Here is a 21,193-nt window from a genome sequence, read left to right as displayed (position 1 = left end):
TCTATTCTATTTAATATACCTAAATTATAGCTACTAAGTCCTTCTACTTTATATTATGTTGAAGAACGGTTAACCCCTAATAATTCACATCGTCTTGTCTTTGGTAACTGTTCTAGCTTGGATATGACAAAACTCTTTCTATTTGATAAATCCAAGCTTCTTAGCTTTCCCACAGCCCAATCTCTCTCAATTGTAGTTTTTCCTAAAACCTTTGCCAACGCATCATTTTGCTTCTTAAGTTCTTTAATTTGTTCTTGATATTCACTCACTACCTTAGCTGGTTCAAATGCTATTGCTGCATTTGATAAAATTGCTTCTTCCAATGTGATATACTATTGCTACTCACCTCATATTTAGACGATAACTGTGATATTGTTACTTCTTCTTTTAATAATTCTAACACTATCTTTGTCTTCTCTTCAGCACTGAAATTCCGTATCTGTTTCTTAGTCATTTTATCTCCTATAAGTTATTTCTTTATTCTAACTTATTACCAAGATAACCTAACTCTTTTTTTGTTCAATTTTTTCAGTCCATTATACTCAGATAACCAAGCCTTTTTTATTAGAGTTACTAGTCTTTTTTCATTCCTCCAACCTAAAGACGGATTTCTGGAAAACTCATCTGTATACTGTATTTTTAGTTTTTCGGTGATAGATATTCCAAATTTATGATCTATAGTTAATTTCTCCCCAAGGTAATTATGTAAACTCTTGAAAAATATTGTTCCGTCAACATCAGGACATAATAGTTTTTTTTGCTTCATAAATGGAATTGTAAAAGTTAATATATATTGTTCTTTAAATTGAATTCATGAGTTTTACAAGAAGTTTATTCCAATTTTTGCTATTTTGGTATATAATGCAGAAAACTATTGTAAACTTGTGAGAATTTTTGAAGATGACATCTATTCGTAATATAGCAATTATTGCCCATGTTGATCATGGGAAAACCACGCTTGTTGACAACATGCTTAAACAAAGTGGCACTTTTAGAGCTAACCAACAAGTAGCCGAACGTGCTATGGACTCTAACGACCTTGAGCGTGAACGTGGGATTACCATACTTGCCAAATGTACTGCCCTTATGTGGGGTGTTGTACGTATCAATATAGTAGACACACCACTACACGCTGACTTTGGCGCTGAAGTAGAACGCATACTTAGCATAGTTGACGGCGTTGTGCTACTTGTTGATGCATCAGAAGGACCACAAACAAAATTTGTGCTGTCTAAAGCCTTAAAGCTTGGTTTAAAACCTATCGTTGTTATCGATAAGATTGATAGAGACGACCAAAGAATAAATAAAGTTATTGATGAAGTATACGAGCTATTTGTAGTGTTAGAAGCAAATGATGATCAGCTTAATTTCATAGATAAAATAGTTTATGCTTCAGGTAGAGCAGGAAGAGCTTCATTAAATTTTGATCAAACGATAAATCCTTTAGACAATTTAGCAGATGATCTTGCACCTTTATTTGATCTAATAGTAAAGCATGTACACCCTCCTATAGCTGATGCTAAAGCACCTTTTTCTATGCTTGTTACTACTAGAGAATTCAACCCTTTTTTTGGTAGAATTTTAACCGGTAGAGTACAAAGCGGTAGCGTTAAGGTTAACCAAAATATTAAAGTACTAAACCGTGAAAATAAAGTACTTGAAAATGGGCGAATCACTAAAATATTAGCCTTTAGAGGACTCGAGAGAATCGCTATAGATGAGGCTACAGCCGGTGATATTATCGCCATTGCTGGTGCTGAAAATGCTAACGTTGCCGATACGATATGTGCATCTGAAGTAACTGAGGCACTGCCATCACTACCGATTGATCCACCAACCCTATCTATGACCTTTAGCGTTAATGACTCACCACTTGCAGGTAAAGAGGGTACGAAAGTTACATCAAGCTTAATTGGCAGCAGATTGATGCGTGAGCTTGAGAGTAACGTAGCCCTTAAAGCAACCGAAGCACCTGGATCAAACGCTTTCCAAGTTGCAGGACGTGGAGAATTACAGCTTGGTATCTTAATCGAGACTATGCGTCGTGAGGGCTTTGAATTATCAATCAGTAGACCAGAAGTATTATTCCAAACAGGCGAAAACGGCAATAAACAAGAACCTATGGAAGAAATCCAAGTTGACGTTGACAATGATTATGTTGGTGTGGTCGTAAGCTCCTTATCGCTTAGAAAATGCGAAATGACCGATATGAGACCATCAGGTGGCAGCAAAAGCCGTGTTACCTTTATCAGTCCATCAAGAGGTTTAATTGGTTATCACAGCCAATTCTTAACTGAAACTCGTGGTACTGGTATTATGAATCGTATTTTCCACGGCTATGCTGATTATAAAGGCACTATCGAAGGGAGGACTAAGGGCGTACTTATCTCTAACGGCGATGGTGACGCTGTTGCTTACGCTTTATGGAATCTGGAAGATAGGGGAAAAATGTTTATCAATCCAGGTGACAAAGTATATAGAGGAATGATTATCGGTGAACATAGCCGTGATAACGATTTAGAGGTAAATCCGCTTAAGGCTAAACAGCTAAGCAACGTTAGAGCATCCGGTAAAGATGAGGCTATTAAATTAACCCCACCAATGCTTTAAACTTTAGAGCAAGCAATCAGCTATATACAAGATGATGAGCGAGTTGAGATAACACCGAAATCTATCCGCTTACGTAAAGCTCTACTCGACCCCAATGATCGTAAAAGAGCTGGGAAGTAAAGAATTATTATTGCATAAATCGAAAAACATTCTTGGTGTCATCCCGTAGCGGCATTGTTGCGTGAATCAGTTTTCCAGTTGTCATCCCGCGAGCTTGTAGCGGGATCCAGTTAAAAATACTAATAAAATTAGTATTTTTTATTATTTTTTGGATGCCGTGGTCAAGCAACTAGATGACATCGAAAGTGCTTTTCAATCCACGTGACAATGCCTCCCGTGGCTTGTCCAATAGTACCGGACAGTTATTATTCTATGTCATTCTTAGCAACGGCGGGAATCCAGCATAAAGCGAGATAAATCGAGCTTTTATATTCTTAAAAATTACTGTATTTAAACTTTTTTTTCCTGGATTCCCGCTTTCGCGGGAATGACATACAAAGTCACCTACATCTGAATAAAATATAACATTTTTTTAATAATTGTCCGGTACTATAGGCTTGTCCACAGGATCCAGTAAAAAAATACAAAAAACTTGATTTATCTCGATTTATGCTGGATGTATACTATAATGGACTGAAAAAATTGGACAAAAAAAGAGTTAGGTTATCTTGGTAATAAGTTAGAATAAAGAAATAACTTATAGGAGATAAAATGACTAAGAAACAGATACGGAATTTCAGTGCTGCAGAGAAGACAAAGATAGTGTTAGCATTATTAAATGTCATTGCTAAAGTAAAAGGGACCAGTAAATTGCACGAAAAAGGGACCAGAGAATTTGGTGTAACCTAATAAGGTTATAATGTGCAATATTCACTAGATAATTAATTAAAATAAATATCTAGTGATACAATGATAAGAATAAATATGTACACAACAATTATCACCCTTTATAAACAAGGCAATAGTCAAAGGAATATTGCGAAACTAACAAGAACAGACCGCAAAACAGTACGGAAAATAATAAACCGCTATGTAGAGGCTGGTACAGAATCCCCGGCAATCTATGAACAATCTTCAGTTTTGGATTCTTGGCACGAAAAAATAATTGAGTTATTAGAAAGAAATCTAAGTTACATAAGAATTTTTGAGGAGTTAAAAAATCAAGGTTATACAAGCAGTTATACTTCTTTGACCCGTTATATCAAAAAATATAAAATTAAGGATAACAGTTGCATTCGTTTTCATACTTTAGCAGGAGAGGAAGCACAAGTAGATTTTGGTGACATAGGCTTACAGTATAATTCTAAGGGGCGTAGAGTTAAAGCATATGTATTTAATATGCGTTTAAGCTATAGTCGCCTTGATTATTATGAAGTAGTGTTTGATCAAAGTTGTCAAACATGGATACAATGTCATATCCATGCATTTAATTATTTTGCTGGCAGTCCAAAAGTAATAAAACTTGATAATCTTAAAGCTGGGGTGGTAGATAGCAATTTCTATGAGCCTGTATATCATAAGGAATACAAATGTTTAGCTGATCATTATGGGATTTTACTTTCTCCTTGTCGTATATATCAACCTCAAGAAACAGGCAAAGTAGAATCAGGCATAAAGTATGTCAAAAATAATTTTTTTGCTGGACGTAAATTTCATAGATATGAAGAATTAATACACGATCTTGCCAACTGGTTAAATAAAGCAAATAACCGAATACATGGCACTACTGAAAAAATTCCTCAGGAACTATTTGAGCAAGAAGAAAGTAATAATTTAATGCCCTTACCATTAGAAACGTTTGATTTGTCATCGTGGCATAATCGAAAAGTAGCAAAAGATTGTCATATCACCATAGATAATAATTATTATTCTGTACCAGCAAAATATATATACAGTGAAGTATTGGTACAATTATCACCAAATCTTGTTCAAATATTTTCTATACAAAATGATTTAATAGCAAGGCACGTTAGAGTAGATGGCAAAGGAATATTTACCACTAATTCGTCTCATTATGCAAAATATAAACGTCTATGGCCAGGTTTTATGTAGTTAAGTGGGATAGGGTTAACACCCTCGCCTTTAGGCGAAGACTTTAGTATAATCTATCTAATAGGTTACTAGGGGAAGAGATGGAATATAGGAGAGGGTCTCATAGCCTGTATGATTTAAAGTATCATATAGTGTTTTGTACAAAGTACAGGTATAGAGTTTAACTGGGCAAATAGCAAGTAGAGCAAGGGAAGTAATTCAGGAAATATGTGCAGCTAATTACATAGATATAATTAGTGGCAGCATAAGTCCTGATCATGTTCATATATTAGTATCAGTTCCACCGAGTATCTCAATATCTAAGGTGTTACAATATATTAATGGAAAGAGTAGTCGTAAATTGCTACAGGAATTTGAACTACTTCGTAAGCGATATTGGGGTCAACATCTTTGGGCTAGAGGGTATTTTGTTGTTACAGTTGGTAATGTGAATTCAGAAGCAGTACAGAAGTATATAGAGCAACAAGAAGAATATCATAAAAAAGATGATTTTAGAATATCAGAGTTTTAGCGTTTACGCTTTTAATCTGCTTTGCAAGCGTAAACCAAACTACCGGCTTTAGACGGTAGTAATTGATTATTTTCCTTATTTCTTCAGGATAGCCTAAGAAAATTATTAAATTATCCCAATTGGCATACCAGGACTTAGCAATTTGAGGATATTGTTTATTTCATTTTGCTTCAAAACTTCTTTACCTGCAAGTTCTTTAAGGTCCTTATAAGATACATATCTTAAACTATTTCTGATTTGATGTACAATACATAATTGATGCTCAGTCTTTGGAAAATTGCTCCTATAGCTTCAGACATACCAGTCAAGTTATCGCTGCAGACAATTAACATATCTTGCATACCCCTGTTTTTCATCTCAGTAAAATTACTAAGCCAAAATTTAGCACCTTCATTTTCACTGATCCATAATCCTAAAATATCTTTCTGTCCTTGTAAATCAATACCTAATGCAACATATACTGATTTATTGATAATACGTTTATCCTGACGTACTTTTACTATTAAACAATCAAAAAACACTATAGCATATACTGAGTCCAGTGGACGACTGCCATAGCTTAACATCCTCAATTATATCATCAGTAATTTGACTAATTAAGCTCTCACTAATATCAGCTCCATACAATTCTTGCAGTTGAATCTTTATATCTGATAAGCTCATGCCTTTAGCGTATAATGATAGCACTTTGTCATCAAATCCATCAAACCTTCTTTGACGCTTTGCTCTTAATGCTGGTTCAAAACTACTATTCCTATCCCTTGGTACTTCAATCTCAACAGCACCATTCTTTGTCATGAGGTTCTTTACATTATAACCATTACGCGAATTCTCAATATCACTCTGACTATATTTGCTATATCCTAAATGATTATTCATCTCTGACTGCAATGCCTTCTCTACAAGACGCTTAGTTAACTGTTTTAATAAACCATCTTCTTTAAATAAAGTTGATATATCTGTATCATTATTGATCAATAAATCTATGGCTTGATTCATTGCTTCATTTTGATTTTGAGGTCGGGTAGAAACCATAACATTTACTACATATTTTAAATTGAAATTAGTTTCAATGCTATGGGTACCCCCACACAACCGTGCTTGAGATTTTCCCGCACACGGCTCTTCAATAAAACATTTACTATCAAAACTAGAATTAATACATTGCATGACATATCCTAGGTGTTGGTAGTGGATTCCACTGTAGATAATTTTGATACTGTTCAACATTCATACTCTTTTTCTGACTGCGACGATTTATCCACTTGAATACCATCCAAAAGATCGACTTATAAAACTTAGAGAGACAGCGATAATTACCACTCACTCCAAAATAATTATAATGTCCTGTTAATTTAGATTTAAGTACTGACCACCATGCTTTAAGACACATCTTATTACGTATCTTCTTTAACCACTCCTTAGTTTCCTTAAGCTTTTGACAAAGATTCTCTTTACTAGTCTTATGACCCATAACGAAATACCCTTGTCTACTCTTGCCGCAATAATGCGTAAACCCAAGAAAGGTAAAAGTTTCTACTTTTTCTTTGCTTCTCTGAGCCTGTTTCCAGACTTGTCCTCCAAATTTAAGAACTCCAGTTTTATCTTCTGATACCTGTAGACTAAACTTTTCTAACCTTATATGTAGCAGTTCTAGAAAATTCTTTGCATCTTTCTCACTTTCGCAACATACTACAAGGTGAGTAGACCAAAGGAACCTCCCCTCCAGTCTCTCGCAGAACGGTGCGTAAACCTCTCAGCTTACACCGCTCCCATTATCCAAACCTTGATCCAAGGCCTAACCTCCAATGAACAAATAGTCTAGGTTCACGCTTTCGCACACACCCTTACCAGTTCCTTGCTCTTTTCTTGTAACCTTGGAATCTTTTGTATTTCCTCATTACCCAACGTGTTAGAAAACGCTCCATGTTACGTAAAAATGGATACATAGCCGATTTATAATATCGTCCGTAATAATTAACCCATCCTTGTACATGTGCATTAAACATCCTCGCTACGCTAGGTCAGTAATAGTAGTAGAAGAGTCATGTATGTTCTGGGCCAGTTTGACCTCAAGTAACCCCGTTTTGATGGTACACTTTTCAAAAAAGGGCAAACCTAGGTGAATGTTGGAAACCTCGGAAGTTGGAGGGGATAGATGACGTCATTGACCAATAGTAGCGCTGTAAAAATCAAGATGGCGTTGGGAGGTGTGGTGGGGGTGAGGAATGACATAAACGGGGCTTGACCAATAGTGATGGGCGTGGTTGACAGGAGTGTGTTTCTTGGAAGTGGGGCTTAAAGGGGGCGGGAATTGGACGTTAGATGAGATAATCGAGCCCACTTTCAATAGTAAATCAAGATGGCGTCGGGAGGTGTGGTGTTGGGGGATAATGGCTGCCTAAGCATTGATGACGTCATTGGCTTTGACCAATAGTAGCGCTGTAAAAATCAAGATGGCATCGGGAGGTGTGGTTGAATTGGTGGGGAGGAATGGCTGCCTAAGCATAAACGGGGGGGTGACGTCATTGGCTTTGACCAATAGTGGCGGAGAGTGAACGGGGGGCGGGACGTTGACATTAGTCAGCAATTTTCAAGAATATGTTAATTTGACCTTGAAAAATATGATATCATAATCCTGTTACAAGTTCAAACTTGTTTGAAATAATTTTACACGTGACCGGATGTTAATATTTTTTTATGATTAAGCAATGTAATATGACACTTGAAATTTACATAATAAAAATACATGTTCAAACTTGTTTGAATGGACTTTGATCTTAAAATAATTTTACACGTGTCAGCAATTTTCAAGAATATGTTTGACCTTGAAAAATATGATATCATCATCTTGTAACAAGTTCAAACTTGTTTGAAATAATTTTACATGTGTCAAAACACGTGACCGGATGCTAATATTTTTTTATGATTAAGCAATGTAATATGACACTTGAACGTGTTAGATAATAATTTGCAAATCTGAATTCCAAGAAAAGAATATTATGAGTCTGCAATTTTCAAGAATATGTTGAAATAGATATCATCTAACCTTGAAAAATATTGTAATTTGACACTTTAAGTATACATGATAAAATTCAAGATACGTGACCGGATGTTAATATTTTTTTATGATTAAGCAATGTAATATGACACTTGAAATTTACATAATAAAAATACATGTTCAAACTTGTTTTGAATGGACTTTGATCTTAAAATAATTTTACACGTGTCAGCTATTCTCAAGAATATGTTGAAATAGATTTGACCTTGAAAAATATGATATCATCATCCTGTTACAAGTTCAAACTTGTTTGAATAAAAATACATGTTCAAACTTGTTTGAACATGTTTAAACTTGTTTGAATCGCATTAGATCTTAAAATAATTTTACACGTGTTATGAGATTAGATAATAATTTCTGCTGGTGGGGGGGATTTTTGGAGTGGTGGTAATCATATAAAAAAGGCGCTCGACATTACGGTAATATCAGTTTTCATTAAATATTCATAATATTAATCAAAATGAATAGAGCAGAATTAAAATTATTAGATAGTTGTTTAGTGCGACCATGCATAAAAATGGACTACTTGCCACTGAAAAAAAAATTAAAAATACTAAAAATGGAGCGGATTCTAACGATACATGGGCCATCAATAAAAGTTTTACTGGATATAAGCCTAGATGGTACAGAAAACGAGGGAGTTTTTCTACCATCTAGGTTTGCAGTGTTGACGGACAACATGATTAAATTATTTAACACAAAACCGGGGTATTTGAGGGTGGAGGAGAAAATTGGAAGAAGTCACCAACTGAGACTGCGCCTATTCGAAGACGATGGTGATAGTAATGATGATGATGATGATGACTATGTTCAAGAACATCAAAATTTTTAACAAATCATTCCTATATTGAATTTTATTACTGCAAGATATATATATTTTATTGTTATTGTTATAAAAAAATTGTAAAGTTTATGTTTTTGATATTTAAAAAAAAAAATAATACTAAATAAATTATGGATATTTTTGTAAAAAATGGTGTTTATTTTAATTCATTACAATTATGGGGTACAATGTCGCTACAAAATCATATTGATCTGTTTCAAAATTCGGAAATGATTTACCCAGAATATTTTAATGTGAGTATTGTTTGATAAGATCTGTTTAGAAAATTGTAGCCAAATATTTTTATAGATGGAATTTTATCAACTTATGGAGGCATGTCGTTGGAGTATACCTACAAAGTTAATCGACACATTACGGTATTCTTATTTAGAAGTTGATGATTGCTTTCATATTGCTGCATTTACAGTAAGAAATTGTTTGGATGCAATCTTATTTGTAAATTATGCGAAAAAGTTCAACTACTTTAAAAGAGATTTCAATCAGTTTGAAATATTACTAAATGAATGTTGTGATGATCTTACTCATGGAAGTAACTTGAGAAAAAATTGGGGTACATACGATATCCGCCGAAAACAATGGATTGGTGATAGTGCTAGACATGATGAGAGAATGTTTTTATGGTATGAACAAATAGATCCTAAAATTCTCTGTAGAATGCTATACCAACAAATGGATGGTGGAAATATACCGAAATGGTTCGAGCCATGGATATGTGCTACAAATTGTAATGAAATAGACAGATGTGATTGTGGAAGAAATAGTGATGATCATGATTGTATATAGAAATAAAAACATGAATATAATTGTCTATGATAAGGTTTTTTTTTTTTTTTAAATGTGTTTGTATTTACAATAAAAAACACCTATAATTTAAATAATCATTGTTGTGTTTTATCTATGAAATGACCTCACCACCTTATTTTCAGGTTATAAATACACCTTGTTTGTGATAATTATATTCGCACCATCAAGTAATTTTGAGTAATAAACATGAATCAAAAAACATTTGTATTACAACAATATTTTTATATTGTTTTGTGTTAGTTAAAAATTGCTTCAATAAAATTTCATGAACCTAGTCTAATATATATTCATATTAAAAAATACATTTTTTAAAACACAAATATGTTCACAAAAGCGGTCCACTATGGCAAAATTTTTTTGTTACAATTATGTTCACAAAAACTTTCCACTATAAAAGGAGACTTTTTTTATCAATATATGAATCATGTAAAGAGTCGAACCCTAACCACCTGACTTTAACGTTAGATCCATGTTTAGCTAAGACCTTTTCCACTAAATAAATGTTTGGATCGTGAACTTTTTGTAATTCTTCAACATAGAAACCACCCTTTATATCTTCGTTGTTGTAATCCTTCAATAAATATGTTCTTGGGTTTGTAAGTTTCACCTCGTGAATGGTGAATATTTCTGGTAACTACTCCGATTTTATAAGTTTTTGTTAAAAACTACTCCGATTTTATAAGTTTTTTAACAAAATTGATTTGATAACTGCTTCAATACTCTGATTTTTTCAATTTTTTTAATAAAATTGTTTTTATATCTGCTTTAATACTCTGATTTCTCAGTTCATATCTGGTTCATATCCAAATCTAACGGGACAGGAGAAAGAGAATTCTCAAGAATATGTTGAAATAGATTACATCTAACCTTGAAAAATATTGTAATTTGACACTTTAAGTAGACATGATAAAATTCAAGATACGTGACCGGATGTTTATTTTTTTTTTATGTTGAAATAGATAACATCTAACCTTGAAAAATATGATATCATCATCCTGTTACAAGTTCAAACTTGTTTTAATCGACTTAAAATAATTTTACACGTGACCGGATGTTAATATTTTTTTATGATTAAGCAATGTAATATGACACTTGAACGTGTTAGATAATAATTTGCAAATCTGAATTCCAAGAAAAGAATATTATGAGTCAGCAATTCTCAAGAATATGTTGAAATAGATAACATCTAACCTTGAAAAATATTGTAATTTGACACTTGAAATTTACATAATAAAAATACATGTTCAAACTTGTTTGAATGGACTTTGATCTGAAAATAATTTTACACGTGTCAGCAATTTTCAAGAATATGTTGAAATAGATTTGACCTTGAAAAATATGATATCATCATCTTGTTACAAGTTCAAACTTGTTTGAAATAATTTTACATGTGTCAAAACACGTGACCGGATGTTAATATTTTTTTTTTATTGAGTCAGCGATGTAATATGACACTTGAAATTTACATAATAAAAATACATGTTCAAACTTGTTTGAATGGACTTTGATCTTAAAATAATTTTACACGTGTCAGCAATTTTCAAGAATATGTTGAAATAGATTTGACCTTGAAAAATATGATATCATCATCCTGTTACAAGTTCAAACTTGTTTGAATAAAAATACATGTTTAAACTTGTTTGAACTTGTTTAAACTTGTCTGAATTCCAAGAAAAAATAATTAGTTTGAATTATGATTATAAAAATATCAAATTACAACTTTTTTAGTGGGGGGGATAATGCTATAAAAAGTGATGTCCGTAGCTGTTGAAGTATCTCTTTTGAAATTCACCTTTGCTTCAGTTAGTTTTTTCTGTATATATTTTTTACATTATTTTTATTTTTATTATTATTATTATTATTTTGTTCTGCAGTGTCCCTCCGGAACCAATTGCAAATAGAAATTTAAAACAAAATATATTATGACTTGTTTTGTAGATGTACAAGGATTTAAAAATCAAAAAAACAAATTTATTATTAAAGAATTTGCTATGGTTTCTACAAATTATGTTGAACATTTTATTTTCAAATCACCGGAACCATTGTCAAGTTTAACTTTAAATATTCAAAAACAAGTACGGTTTCTAAGTCAATTTTATCATGGAATAAGTTGGATAGATGGACACTGCGCATACAGTGAACGTAAACAGTTGATAAGAAACGTTTTAAAAAATTTTGATGTGATCATCGTAAAAGGATTAGAAAAACTAAAATGGGTTGAAGAATATACTGATGGAGAAATATACAACTTTGAAGATATTAAATGTTATGAAACATTGAAGCAATTAAAAAATAATTACTCAAGTCGAAGATGTACAAATCACAAATATTCCAATACTATGTGTGCTTTAGAAAATGCTGAAAATATGTATAAAAAATTTAATGAAAAAAACATTTGTATATCATTATTACCATTTATTTAAAATAAATATTTTTTACATAAAATTTGTATATTTTAATAAAGTTTTTGAAATTTTAATAATTAATTGTTTCATTTATATTTCCTTTTATTGAATTCATTTTGACTTTTTTTTTTTTCGAGCTTCATTCGGACTAAGAATTTCACTAGTATCACTAAATGGAAAATAGCTAACCCCTTCCACTAATTTTAAAGTCTCTTCTAGTAATTGATATTTCGGTTGGTAAACAGATTTACTGTACACATAAATGTTTTCAGTCTCTTTCTAAACAGGTCTCTTTCTAAACAGGTCTGTTTCTAAACAGGTCTCTTTCTAAACAGGTCTCTTTCTAAACAGGTCTGTTTCTAAACAGGTCTCTTTCTAAACAGGTGTGTATCTAAACAGGTCTCTTTCTAAACAGGTCTCTTTCTAAACAGGTCTGTATCTAAACAGGTCTGTATCTAAACAGGTCTCTTTCTAAACAGGTCTGTATCTAAACAGGTCTCTTTCTAAACAGGTCTCTTTCTAAACAGGTCTGTATCTAAACAGGTCTGTTTCTAAACAGGTCTGTTTCTAAACAGACCAGTATTAAACAGGTCAAAACCAGTATTAAACAGGTCAAAACCAGTATTAAACAGCTACAGCCCAGTATTAAACAGATACAGACCAGTATTAAACAGGTTTTCACCGATTTTACTCCGACTTTCGCCGATTTTACTCCGGTTTTACTCCGGTTTTCATCGATTTTGCTCCGACTTTCGCCGATTTTACTCCGGCTTTCACCGATTTTACTCCGACTTTCGCCGATTTTATTCCGATTTTGCTCCGACTTTCGCCGATTTTACTCCGGTTTTACTCCGACTTTCACTGATTTTACTCCGGTTTTACTCCGGTTTTCACCGATTTTACTCCGACTTTTGCCGATTTTACTCCGGTTTTACTCCGGTTTTCACCGATTTTACTTCGACTTTCGCCGATTTTACTCCGGTTTTACTCCGGTTTTCACCGATTTTGCTCCGACTTTCGCCGATTTTACTCCGGTTTTACTCCGGCTTTCACCGATTTTGCTCCGACTTTCGCCGATTTTACTCCGGTTTTACTCCGGCTTTCACCAATTTTACTCCGGCTTTTTAATTTTTGATAAAGTTATTATAAACTTGTTATTTAATTATATTTGTTTTCCTCAAGTAATGGATTATAGATAGTATTTCTCTTCCGATGTTTGTAGAATGTAGCCTTCTTAATTTATCAATTAATATATTACGATCACTATTGGAATCAATTTTTTTTTTTTTCATAAGTTTTCAATACTAGGTTGAAAAAAACTGTTTAATACTGGTTTTGACCTGTTTAGATACAGACCTGTTTAGAAACAGACCTGTTTAGAAACAGACCTGTTTAGATACAGACCTGTTTAGAAAGAGACCTGTTTAGAAAGAGACCTGTTTAGATACAGACCTGTTTAGAAAGAGACCTGTTTAGATACAGACCTGTTTAGAAAGAGACTGAAAACATTTATGTGTACAGTAAATCTGTTTACCAACCGAAATATCAATTACTAGAAGAGACTTTAAAATTAGTGGAAGGGGTTAGCTATTTTCCATTTAGTGATACTAGTGAAATTCTTAGTCCGAATGAAGCTCGAAAAAAAAAAAAGTCAAAATGAATTCAATAAAAGGAAATATAAATGAAACAATTAATTATTAAAATTTCAAAAACTTTATTAAAATATACAAATTTTATGTAAAAAATATTTATTTTAAATAAATGGTAATAATGATATACAAATGTTTTTTTCATTAAATTTTTTATACATATTTTCAGCATTTTCTAAAGCACACATAGTATTGGAATATTTGTGATTTGTACATCTTCGACTTGAGTAATTATTTTTTAATTGCTTCAATGTTTCATAACATTTAATATCTTCAAAGTTGTATATTTCTCCATCAGTATATTCTTCAACCCATTTTAGTTTTTCTAATCCTTTTACGATGATCACATCAAAATTTTTTAAAACGTTTCTTATCAACTGTTTACGTTCACTGTATGCGCAGTGTCCATCTATCCAACTTATTCCATGATAAAATTGACTTAGAAACCGTACTTGTTTTTGAATATTTAAAGTTAAACTTGACAATGGTTCCGGTGATTTGAAAATAAAATGTTCAACATAATTTGTAGAAACCATAGCAAATTCTTTAATAATAAATTTGTTTTTTTGATTTTTAAATCCTTGTACATCTACAAAACAAGTCATAATATATTTTGTTTTAAATTTCTATTTGCAATTGGTTCCGGAGGGACACTGCAGAACAAAATAATAATAATAATAATAAAAATAAAAATAATGTAAAAAATATATACAGAAAAAACTAACTGAAGCAAAGGTGAATTTCAAAAGAGATACTTCAACAGCTACGGACATCACTTTTTATAGCATTATCCCCCCCACTAAAAAAGTTGTAATTTGATATTTTTATAATCATAATTCAAACTAATTATTTTTTCTTGGAATTCAGACAAGTTTAAACAAGCTCAAACAAGTTTAAACATGTATTTTTATTCAAACAAGTTTGAACTTGTAACAGGATGATGATATCATATTTTTCAAGGTCAAATCTATTTCAACATATTCTTGAAAATTGCTGACACGTGTAAAATTATTTTAAGATCAAAGTCCATTCAAACAAGTTTGAACATGTATTTTTATTATGTAAATTTCAAGTGTCATATTACATCGCTGACTCAATAAAAAAAAAATATTAACATCCGGTCACGTGTTTTGACACATGTAAAATTATTTCAAACAAGTTTGAACTTGTAACAAGATGATGATATCATATTTTTCAAGGTCAAATCTATTTCAACATATTCTTGAAAATTGCTGACACGTGTAAAATTATTTTCAGATCAAAGTCCATTCAAACAAGTTTGAACATGTATTTTTATTATGTAAATTTCAAGTGTCAAATTACAATATTTTTCAAGGTTAGATGTTATCTATTTCAACATATTCTTGAGAATTGCTGACTCATAATATTCTTTTCTTGGAATTCAGATTTGCAAATTATTATCTAACACGTTCAAGTGTCATATTACATTGCTTAATCATAAAAAAATATTAACATCCGGTCACGTGTAAAATTATTTTAAGTCGATTAAAACAAGTTTGAACTTGTAACAGGATGATGATATCATATTTTTCAAGGTTAGATGTTATCTATTTCAACATAAAAAAAAAATAAACATCCGGTCACGTATCTTGAATTTTATCATGTCTACTTAAAGTGTCAAATTACAATATTTTTCAAGGTTAGATGTAATCTATTTCAACATATTCTTGAGAATTCTCTTTCTCCTGTCCCGTTAGATTTGGATATGAACCAGATATGAACTGAGAAATCAGAGTATTAAAGCAGATATAAAAACAATTTTATTAAAAAAATTGAAAAAATCAGAGTATTGAAGCAGTTATCAAATCAATTTTGTTAAAAAACTTATAAAATCGGAGTAGTTTTTAACAAAAACTTATAAAATCGGAGTAGTTACCAGAAATATTCACCATTCACGAGGTGAAACTTACAAACCCAAGAACATATTTATTGAAGGATTACAACAACGAAGATATAAAGGGTGGTTTCTATGTTGAAGAATTACAAAAAGTTCACGATCCAAACATTTATTTAGTGGAAAAGGTCTTAGCTAAACATGGATCTAACGTTAAAGTCAGGTGGTTAGGGTTCGACTCTTTACATGATTCATATATTGATAAAAAAAGTCTCCTTTTATAGTGGAAAGTTTTTGTGAACATAATTGTAACAAAAAAATTTTGCCATAGTGGACCGCTTTTGTGAACATATTTGTGTTTTAAAAAATGTATTTTTTAATATGAATATATATTAGACTAGGTTCATGAAATTTTATTGAAGCAATTTTTAACTAACACAAAACAATATAAAAATATTGTTGTAATACAAATGTTTTTTGATTCATGTTTATTACTCAAAATTACTTGATGGTGCGAATATAATTATCACAAACAAGGTGTATTTATAACCTGAAAATAAGGTGGTGAGGTCATTTCATAGATAAAACACAACAATGATTATTTAAATTATAGGTGTTTTTTATTGTAAATACAAACACATTTTAAAAAAAAAAAACCTTATCATAGACAATTATATTCATGTTTTTATTTCTATATACAATCATGATCATCACTATTTCTTCCACAATCACATCTGTCTATTTCATTACAATTTGTAGCACATATCCATGGCTCGAACCATTTCGGTATATTTCCACCATCCATTTGTTGGTATAGCATTCTACAGAGAATTTTAGGATCTATTTGTTCATACCATAAAAACATTCTCTCATCATGTCTAGCACTATCACCAATCCATTGTTTTCGGCGGATATCGTATGTACCCCAATTTTTTCTCAAGTTACTTCCATGAGTAAGATCATCACAACATTCATTTAGTAATATTTCAAACTGATTGAAATCTCTTTTAAAGTAGTTGAACTTTTTCGCATAATTTACAAATAAGATTGCATCCAAACAATTTCTTACTGTAAATGCAGCAATATGAAAGCAATCATCAACTTCTAAATAAGAATACCGTAATGTGTCGATTAACTTTGTAGGTATACTCCAACGACATGCCTCCATAAGTTGATAAAATTCCATCTATAAAAATATTTGGCTACAATTTTCTAAACAGATCTTATCAAACAATACTCACATTAAAATATTCTGGGTAAATCATTTCCGAATTTTGAAACAGATCAATATGATTTTGTAGCGACATTGTACCCCATAATTGTAATGAATTAAAATAAACACCATTTTTTACAAAAATATCCATAATTTATTTAGTATTATTTTTTTTTTTAAATATCAAAAACATAAACTTTACAATTTTTTTATAACAATAACAATAAAATATATATATCTTGCAGTAATAAAATTCAATATAGGAATGATTTGTTAAAAATTTTGATGTTCTTGAACATAGTCATCATCATCATCATCATTACTATCACCATCGTCTTCGAATAGGCGCAGTCTCAGTTGGTGACTTCTTCCAATTTTCTCCTCCACCCTCAAATACCCCGGTTTTGTGTTAAATAATTTAATCATGTTGTCCGTCAACACTGCAAACCTAGATGGTAGAAAAACTCCCTCGTTTTCTGTACCATCTAGGCTTATATCCAGTAAAACTTTTATTGATGGCCCATGTATCGTTAGAATCCGCTCCATTTTTAGTATTTTTAATTTTTTTTTCAGTGGCAAGTAGTCCATTTTTATGCATGGTCGCACTAAACAACTATCTAATAATTTTAATTCTGCTCTATTCATTTTGATTAATATTATGAATATTTAATGAAAACTGATATTACCGTAATGTCGAGCGCCTTTTTTATATGATTACCACCACTCCAAAAATCCCCCCCACCAGCAGAAATTATTATCTAATCTCATAACACGTGTAAAATTATTTTAAGATCTAATGCGATTCAAACAAGTTTAAACATGTTCAAACAAGTTTGAACATGTATTTTTATTCAAACAAGTTTGAACTTGTAACAGGATGATGATATCATATTTTTCAAGGTCAAATCTATTTCAACATATTCTTGAGAATAGCTGACACGTGTAAAATTATTTTAAGATCAAAGTCCATTCAAAACAAGTTTGAACATGTATTTTTATTATGTAAATTTCAAGTGTCATATTACATTGCTTAATCATAAAAAAATATTAACATCCGGTCACGTATCTTGAATTTTATCATGTATACTTAAAGTGTCAAATTACAATATTTTTCAAGGTTAGATGATATCTATTTCAACATATTCTTGAAAATTGCAGACTCATAATATTCTTTTCTTGGAATTCAGATTTGCAAATTATTATCTAACACGTTCAAGTGTCATATTACATTGCTTAATCATAAAAAAATATTAGCATCCGGTCACGTGTTTTGACACATGTAAAATTATTTCAAACAAGTTTGAACTTGTTACAAGATGATGATATCATATTTTTCAAGGTCAAACATATTCTTGAAAATTGCTGACACGTGTAAAATTATTTTAAGATCAAAGTCCATTCAAACAAGTTTGAACATGTATTTTTATTATGTAAATTTCAAGTGTCATATTACATTGCTTAATCATAAAAAAATATTAACATCCGGTCACGTGTAAAATTATTTCAAACAAGTTTGAACTTGTAACAGGATTATGATATCATATTTTTCAAGGTCAAATTAACATATTCTTGAAAATTGCTGACTAATGTCAACGTCCCGCCCCCCGTTCACTCTCCGCCACTATTGGTCAAAGCCAATGACGTCACCCCCCCGTTTATGCTTAGGCAGCCATTCCTCCCCACCAATTCAACCACACCTCCCGATGCCATCTTGATTTTTACAGCGCTACTATTGGTCAAAGCCAATGACGTCATCAATGCTTAGGCAGCCATTATCCCCCAACACCACACCTCCCGACGCCATCTTGATTTACTATTGAAAGTGGGCTCGATTATCTCATCTAACGTCCAATTCCCGCCCCCTTTAAGCCCCACTTCCAAGAAACACACTCCTGTCAACCACGCCCATCACTATTGGTCAAGCCCCGTTTATGTCATTCCTCACCCCCACCACACCTCCCAACGCCATCTTGATTTTTACAGCGCTACTATTGGTCAATGACGTCATCTATCCCCTCCAACTTCCGAGGTTTCCAACATTCACCTAGGTTTGCCCTTTTTTGAAAAGTGTACCATCAAAACGGGGTTACTTGAGGTCAAACTGGCCCAGAACATACATGACTCTTCTACTAATAGTTTTATCACTTCGCAGATGTATTCTCCAACTCCTTATCTCCTTTCTGATACGGTTTGCAGCTTGCTTACTAATTGCAGGTGTAAAGTTAACAAAAGTTTTATCATATTTATTCATTGACAATCGTGGTCTAAATGTATAGCCAAGAAAATCAAAGCTTTCATGCTCATAAGAGCCTCCCCGATCATCATCTTTACAATACACTATTTTCGTCTTTTCTGGATGTAGTTCAAGACCACACTCTTTTAGTCTGATCTTAATCTCCTCCAGTACTTTCTTAGCCTGCTTTTGTGAACTACAATGTGCTAAAATATCATCTGCAAAACGTTCAAACCTTACTTCTGGATAGTTCCTTCTCATCCAATCATCAAATGCAATGCTTTAACTCTTTCCCAAACTGCCATTATACTTTTCTTGGAAATACAAAATGGTTTTGTTTTATTCAATTTAGCTCCTCCCAATTATTATTAGTTGACTAATCAATAAAACGGATAACTCAGCCACTTTGCTCCACTGCCTTTCAACAGCTTCATCACTACTACGAGCCAATCCGCCCCTATGTACTGCCTTGGTACTTAGATACTCATGGGTCTTCCACTTGCATCGCTCCCTTTGCATCAATACACAGGTTCCCACGTTCCACATAAGAGCCTGAACCAAGTTCATGCCACCTCTATGCCGGAGACCACTTGACCAGTAAACAGGTTCCCGCCAAATTTTTCCTGAGTTAACGACTACCCCTCAATTTTGATCTCATCTATACGCTTTCGACACTTCAGCAATGGTTTAATCGCTTCATCTCCTTGATTCTTACCTGATACCTTGCAAGGTATCTTTTCTCTAACGCTCACCACCTTGGCTCTTAACCAACGCAGCTTAGAGTCGTTTGAAGCCTCTTCCCGTAAAGCGGCTTCGGAAGGCCTACTTCCATCTCTTATATATTTAGTTACGCACAAATTCAATTTACACTTATGGCTTCATGTAACTTCCTTTGCAATCGTGGCACACAGTCATCACAGTAGCGTATTAGCTCCATGTGTCCTTTTGCTTGTGGTTTAATTTCTTTCTTAAACCATAAGTCTAGTACATAATGAAGATAGATATTTGCAAGTAATGGACTAATCACTCCTCCTTGAGGAGTGCCTACCTCCGTTACTAACTGCTTTCCATCCTCAACTACTCGAGCTTTTAAGAATTTTCTTACTAACCACAATAAATTACGATCAACAATTTTCTCCTCTAAGCAACGTTGTAACCAATAGTGATTAACATTATCAAAGAACCCTTTAATATCTACTTCTACAATATAATTAATCGGCTTAGTCATCACCGCTTTGTCTAATGCTCTTAATGCATCGTGACAGCTTAACTTAGGTCTAAATCCATAAGATACCTCCAAAAACTCGGCTTCATAAATCTGTTCTAAGATTTTCTTTAGCATAATTTGAACTAACTTATCTTCAACTGATGGTATACCAAGACCACGCTTCTCATTCTTACCAGGTTTTGGGATATATACACTCTTTACTGGTTTAGGACGATATTGCTTCAACTTCATCGATTTCACTAATTGACTAAGCCTATCTTCTAGATTAATACCGTATGATTCAACTGTCTCACCATCAACCCCACAAGCTTTATTAGCTTTTAGTTCTTGATAGCATTCTGCAAGATTAGCCTCATTCACATGATGTATTAATGATGTGAATTTTAGCCTTTTATCTTGCTTCGCTCTTTTAGCTATTTGATTGAGTTTAACCTGCATCATTATAATAACCTCAGCGTGTTATCTTGAATGGTACTCAACAAAGCTTTCCATTGCTGACCGCTTCCCCATGTACATAGCTTTCCTATGCTCCGAGTACTATCAGTCAGTCCGACTTCTTCTGTATCATTTGTCAGTTCTTGCCTGTTTTGACTTGACCCGACATACTCTTGCAAGAACACAGAAGATCTCCCATGTTTACGTAAACTCCATCTCATATCATGCAACGGACTTCGACCGCGATAGAGTGAGTAATGACTTACCATTGCGTCACCATTCATGCTGCCTTC

General features: G+C 32.6%; 2 protein-coding genes across 2 annotated transcripts; one reads left to right on the top strand and one right to left on the bottom strand.

The window, feature by feature from the left end:
- Nucleotides 1-900: 900 nt before the first annotated feature.
- LOC123295529 (50S ribosomal subunit assembly factor BipA-like) lies at nt 901-2,610 on the top strand. The gene has a single exon (XM_044876914.1). The coding sequence runs from the start codon at nt 901-903 to the stop codon at nt 2,608-2,610; it is 1,710 nt and encodes a 569-aa protein (XP_044732849.1).
- A 17,486-nt stretch (nt 2,611-20,096) lies between these two features.
- LOC123295519 (group II intron-encoded protein LtrA-like) lies at nt 20,097-20,906 on the bottom strand. Its single transcript, XM_044876902.1, has one exon. The coding sequence runs from the start codon at nt 20,904-20,906 to the stop codon at nt 20,097-20,099; it is 810 nt and encodes a 269-aa protein (XP_044732837.1).
- Between the last annotated feature and the right edge of the window lie 287 nt (nt 20,907-21,193).

Source organism: Chrysoperla carnea, chromosome 1, assembly GCF_905475395.1.
Source record: "Chrysoperla carnea chromosome 1, inChrCarn1.1, whole genome shotgun sequence".
NCBI classification, from domain to species: Eukaryota; Metazoa; Arthropoda; class Insecta; order Neuroptera; family Chrysopidae; genus Chrysoperla; species Chrysoperla carnea.
The sequence above is the reverse complement of the archived record's forward strand: the minus strand, read 5'-3'. Positions and strand labels throughout refer to the sequence as shown.

What these genes read in the sequence shown, in the direction of transcription:
- LOC123295529 (XM_044876914.1), top strand. Translation starts at nt 901, where the DNA reads ATGACATCTATTCGTAATATAGCAATTATTGCCCATGTTGATCATGGG.
- LOC123295519 (XM_044876902.1), bottom strand. Translation starts at nt 20,906, where the DNA reads ATGATGCAGGTTAAACTCAATCAAATAGCTAAAAGAGCGAAGCAAGAT.